General features: G+C 50.5%; 1 protein-coding gene across 1 annotated transcript; it reads right to left on the reverse strand.

Annotated features, from left to right (window-relative positions):
* Positions 1–204: 204 nt before the first annotated feature.
* On the reverse strand, positions 205–612 carry LOC139352743 (uncharacterized). The gene has a single exon (XM_070995373.1). It carries the CDS (start codon positions 610–612, stop codon positions 205–207), a length of 408 nt encoding a protein of 135 aa, XP_070851474.1.
* Between the last annotated feature and the right edge of the window lie 5,091 nt (positions 613–5,703).

Genomic DNA, 5,703 nt, shown 5'->3' on the forward strand with positions numbered 1-5,703 from the left:
ACAACCATAAAATCCTGCGCATGACAAAACACCCCTATCACACACACACACCTTTAGGGTGAGAAAATGACAAGACAAAACAAGACATATCAAAACACCCCTCTCTCACACCCCTACACACCGCTTAAAACACCTGCGTGCAACCATGCGTGACTGATTAGGGTCACCCCCACCCCAAAGTGAGCCAGCTCCCGTATTACCTATCTACTGGAATCGTTGGGAACATCGATCATCGGGTCGGATCAGCACTTGGTGGAACATCTCCTTGATGTCACCGCAGACTCCGACTGCTCCTTCCCTGAAGTGGAAGAGCACGGCTGGCAAGGGCTGGTAATGCTGAGGCCCCTTGTCCAGCGCCGAATTTAGCGAGGTTCCTCGAACCTTGGCTGCAGCATCGAACACAAGCCGGACCTTACCGGGCTTGTTCGGGTTTTCGACACCAAAATGTGGCAAGTACCATAGCCGGTCGCTCGTCACCGCGACCTCATCCTGCTGCAGCTTCCTCGCATATCCTTTGGATACGTAATCCTTGATGATACGATCGTATTCCAGCGCCAACTGCCCGTTGCGCTTCAACTTCTTCTCGACGTTGATCAGCCGTCTGTGCGCCATCTCGTAGCTCCGTGGCGGCACAGCGTAGTCGTCTTCCAGAGTAATCCCGTCTGGTAGCGACGCCCCACTTTCACCGTGGTATCTTCGAGGATCCTTTGTGCCCGCGCGTCATCGTTGCCTGCGACCTGTGGAGCGAGCTTCACACCAAAGCTTTCCATCTCGAAGTAATCCTCCACCATCTTTTCCATCGTATCATCCATTGACACGGCTAGAAGGCAGGACCTCGGTGACGGCGTAGTCGATTGCCCACTTACTAGCCCAAACACAACCCATCCAAGCTCGGTTGCGGCCGCATACGGTCCCTCTCTGGCAAACCGCCTCGTCCTTAGTGGCAATCCCAAATTCCATGGTCCAGTCCGATGAGCAACTTAGGCACCACGTTGGTGTAGGGCTTCATCGGCAGACGCGCATCCTTATGCACGCCCTGGACATCTCGTCGACCTAACGTCTGCATCGGCAGACTCAGGCTCGAAACGGAGTACACGTTTCTCAAAGCGTGGCGAGTGGGCTTCCCAGCTCCACTTATCTCTAGGCTCACCACGTTGCTGGGCTCTCTGCAGGCCTTCCTCCAAACCATTGTATATTCAGCTGTCGATGTTCGCCTCGCACACCCAGATCCCTCCGTAGCTCGTCATCGATCATCGTGACGGAGGATCCTTCATCCAAGAGCGCGTATGTGTCCACCTGGCGACCAGCTCCGTACAGCGTTACTGGCAGTATACGGAACAAAAGTCGGCCTCCCTCGGCGTCAACGCAGTTTAAGTTCCTCTGCACGGTCGCCTCCGCTGGCTGCGGGGCCCTTCTCTCCATTCTGTTTTTGGGGACAGCCGACTGCTGGCTCCCCTCGTGGTCCCTATAACCACCTCGTGGCGAAGACCTCCTGTCCGGGCCGCGTCTGGAAACTGCTGACTGCTGGTTTCCTCCGTTGTGGCTCCTGAAGCCAACTCGCTGCGCCGGCCATCTTCGCTCCTCGTCCGCGCCATGTAGCAGACGGTGATGCAATCTGCGGCATCCGTTGATCTGGCACTCGCCTTGTACATCGCAGGTTCTGGTCGTATGTCCACTCCGTAAGCATGTGAAGCAGAGCCGATGCCTCCTCACCATGCTCCACCTACCCGGTGTCGCAGCATGTTGCCCTCCACAAATTGGACAACCTCCATGCCGATCATCCTGTTGATCGCATCCGTTCTGGTCGACGCTCCTATGCAGAACTCGACGCCTCGGCTCCTTTCCCTCGACGTCCAAAATCGTACACACGACGTTGGCGTACTCCTGCAGCCACGCGCTTAAGTGCGCTACAGTGGGAAAGGGCTCGATCGATGCAGCGTGCCTGGCCCAGTCTACTCGCTTGCTCGTAGGAAGCTTCGCCCCAAGCTCCTCCATTAGCGTTGGGTTCCGCAGGTGCTGCTTCGCCTTCGCTGACTGCAAGAAGGCCGTGAGGTTACTCACTCGGGTTGCGAAGGGAATAATCCTCGCCAGGTGCCGCTCCGAAATCGGCGGCACCTCTCGCACGCTGTTCAGCTGGCTGCGTATAAGCTGCTCCGGTCGGCCGAACCTAAAGCGCAGCTGCTCCATCACGGCGCTGACGTTCCCAGGGTGAATCAGCAGCGACTTCACTGTCTCGCGTGCTTCATCCTTCAGCTCCTTCAACAACCTCTGGTTGTTCTCCAAGTCTGTGCAGTTGTATGCTTGGGTCGTCTCCACAAACGCACAGTTAAAGATCGGCCACTCCTCGGGCTGCCCTCCAAATACAGGCAAGTCCGGAAGCCTCCTTGGCCCATACACTCTTTGGGATTCATTCGGCGTCAACGAGGCGTAGGACCCGACATATGGCGATGCTGCTGCCACGTAGTGGGTGCTCCCGCCCGGTAGCACGAATCTATGCGCTGTCTGCGCAACACTTGTAGCACACAGTGGCTCCACAAAATGATTGCTAGTCGTTAGCAATGGCGGTCCACTCCAAGATGGCGGCAGGGTGCAGGCCGCACTGCATGCACCGACACCGCTATGTGAGACCGGCCCGACCCCGTTAGTTGAGGCCTCACCGTTAGATGTGGCTAATGGCGGTCCGCTCCAAGATGGCGGCCGCCCCGACGCTCCACTGTTGGCGCCATCTGCGCTTGGGCCAACTGCGGCGCGCAATTGGCGGTGCTCCCACTGTTCAGGGCTTTAACCTGCTTCAGCTCCTCGTCCAACGCCGCAATCCTTTTCAAAAGGTCCGACGTAAGGGGCTGGTTCATCTCCCGCTCCGCAGCTGTGTCAGCAGTACTCCTCGGTTGGGACGCTACTGTAGTCACCGTAGTGGCTGGGCTAGAAATGGCCGTCGTCGAGGTTATGTTCACTCGCGGCCGGTTTTCTGCTGTACTACTCACTGGCTGCTGATCCGCTGGCGTGGCTGTAGGGGTGGCTTCCCCTCCTCTCAGCCGCGAGCTCCTCTTGGGGGAATGCTGCATCCTAACAGGTCCAAATACGGCGCTGCCTCAGCGCTCTCCAAAATGGCGGCACCTGTGCCTTCTGGCCGCTGACTGCGGCCGGCGATGCTTGACGGTCCTTGCGTCTTCTGGCCCGCTGACTGCGGGCACCGTGCTTGGCGCTCCTTGCGCCTCCTGACCGCTGTCTGCGGTCTCCTTAACTGACGCTGCCTGCGTCTCCCTGTCGCTGACTGCGACTCCGTCCGTACCCAGTGTTCGGCGCTGTCTGCGCCCCTCTATGTCGCTGTCTGCGACTCCTCTACTGGTACGGGAAGTGCTCCTGGCAACTCTATAGCTGGTCGTCAAGCCGTCCTCCAACGCAAGTTGCCCTTACAGTCTCCCTAGGACTGCGAATAAAAGGAGTTGTCTTGCATCATATGGAGTTGCCTTTAACGACTACCCCACACGCGTAGGTCCGAAGAGAGGGTAAACTTCAAGGGCGGCGTGCGCCTGGTGTGCGTGCGGCGTGCGATCGGGGCGATCGTGGCAATCGTTTTATTCTGTTAACAATTCAAATCAGCCTCATACATTTCAAACTAACCTAATCTTACCGCAGTGTGCCCTCCTACGATTCACAAGACAATGAGAAGCACATTTTATGGCGGCATCCATTAGACCGATATTAGTAGGCCCGCACTTCAAGGACCAAGAAATCCATACGAGATCGGATAAATTAACAAATACTAGATTTTCCTTACAATACTTATGCTACCTATCGATTACAATGTTCGACCGTCGACAATAACAAAAACTGAACAAACCTTTGAAAGTCTTTTGAATGAAGCTAGTGAATTTAATGACGTTGTTCAAATCAGATTTATAGTAGAGAAACTCAAATAGAGATGTTAATGGAATTAAGAGAGGTCTATTTAATACTATAGGATCAGTTAAAAAATATTTATTCGGAACAGATGAGATGGGACAAAAAATTAATAATTTTGTAGATACTAGTGTTCAGAACACTGATTTAAACATGATTATCGATGTCATAAATATTGAGGTAATTAATATTTCAAAAGAAGACGGAAAAAGGGAACAACAAGCCACAAAACAATATTTAATTTACAAAACTTCTTTGAACTTGAAAAAGGAAAAGCATGTCATAAGTCGCGTTTTTGCAGAGCACTAGCTCAATAAGTCCATAAAATCTAAAAACATAAACAATTTATATCGGACTATAAATTTAACGGTCAAATCGTGCGACTAAGGATTGAAAAGTTGAATACCGAAATCAAGGTAGCTCGCACGTATGACACACAATTGCTGCAACAAATTGATGCAAAATTCACGAGTCAACGGAAGGAAATAAACATGGAACTGTTGCAACTGATCGATTTGCGGAGCAAATGGAGTCACTGGGTAGACAGTATCGAGAGTGCGAGGATCGCTATCTCAACTCTCTACTGGCACAGTTCGATGCCATGAACACTGAAATACACATCCTTACGAAACGAGTGCGAGAGCTGGAAGCCGAGGGAAATAAAGTTGTGAATACACTGAAACAACAAGTATGTGAACTGGATGCTAAACAGGCAGCAAATGGCAATGCACAGGAGGTCGCGGATGTTGCATGCAACCTGCGCTGGCATGGTGTACCGCAAGTCGAGGGGGAAAATTTGAACACATTTTCAATCGCCTTTGTTTCTCACTACACCTGACCCCTCCTCCGCGAGTTAGGTCTATTTTTCGGCAAGGCGGAGACTTAGTCTCAAGATTTGTCATATAAATGCCCAAAGTCCGCCAAAGAAAATTGAAGAGTTTAGGTACACGTTTGTAAATTCGGAAATTGATGTTATATGCGTGTCTGAAACATGGTTTGTCCAGAGTCTATGTGATGTTCTATTATCGTGTGTTGGATATAATGTGTACCGTTCGGATCGTGTTAATCATGGGGGAGGAGTTGCTATATATGTAAGCAAAAAATTTAAAGTCAAAATTATTTGCCAACACACAATAAACAGTGCAATAGAATATATATTTCTTGAAATTTAAAACCCGATTATGGGTTGTACACAAATTATGATGATCTTATCAATATTCTGACAGACATTGTTGAAGCTCAGAACGCTAATCATGAAGTTTAAATTATGTTAAGACACAAATAAGTAACAGCTTAAGAGAGCCCAACAGCCTTATGTTCACCGCTTACAGGCCCAGAACTATTACATTAGATCTATGCTAAGATCGGATTCAGCGGGCCTGCAAAGGCTCTCACAAAACTTGAATTTTGAATATCGAATCAGCCAGTCTTGTGTTCTCTCTTCCCCCAAATTTTGCAGCAGCCAAACCAAAGTCTTTTGACTTTTCGGCGTTCTCAATTATAAATAATTTAATTTTGAAAGGTTTTGTTCGGATTTAAAATCATTTCAAAGACCGCTTAGCTGCTTGCAAACTTCAGGGCCAAGACTTGGCATTTATTTTGGACTCGCAAATTTCGGCGCCAACAATTGGCATTTTTCGGACATTGCGAGTTTGGACTTGGAATTTTGTGGACTTTCTTTTCGGAAGCTCATTAACTGGAGCTAACATCTATGGACCGCAACGCCAACTTGAGGGAAGTGGATTCATCTTATGACCAGGTAACCGTGTCAAATCAATAGTTGATCTCTGCAAAAATAAT

The sequence above is a fragment of the Drosophila suzukii genome, chromosome 3 (genome assembly GCF_043229965.1).
Source record: "Drosophila suzukii chromosome 3, CBGP_Dsuzu_IsoJpt1.0, whole genome shotgun sequence".
In the NCBI taxonomy this organism is placed as follows: domain Eukaryota; kingdom Metazoa; phylum Arthropoda; class Insecta; order Diptera; family Drosophilidae; genus Drosophila; species Drosophila suzukii.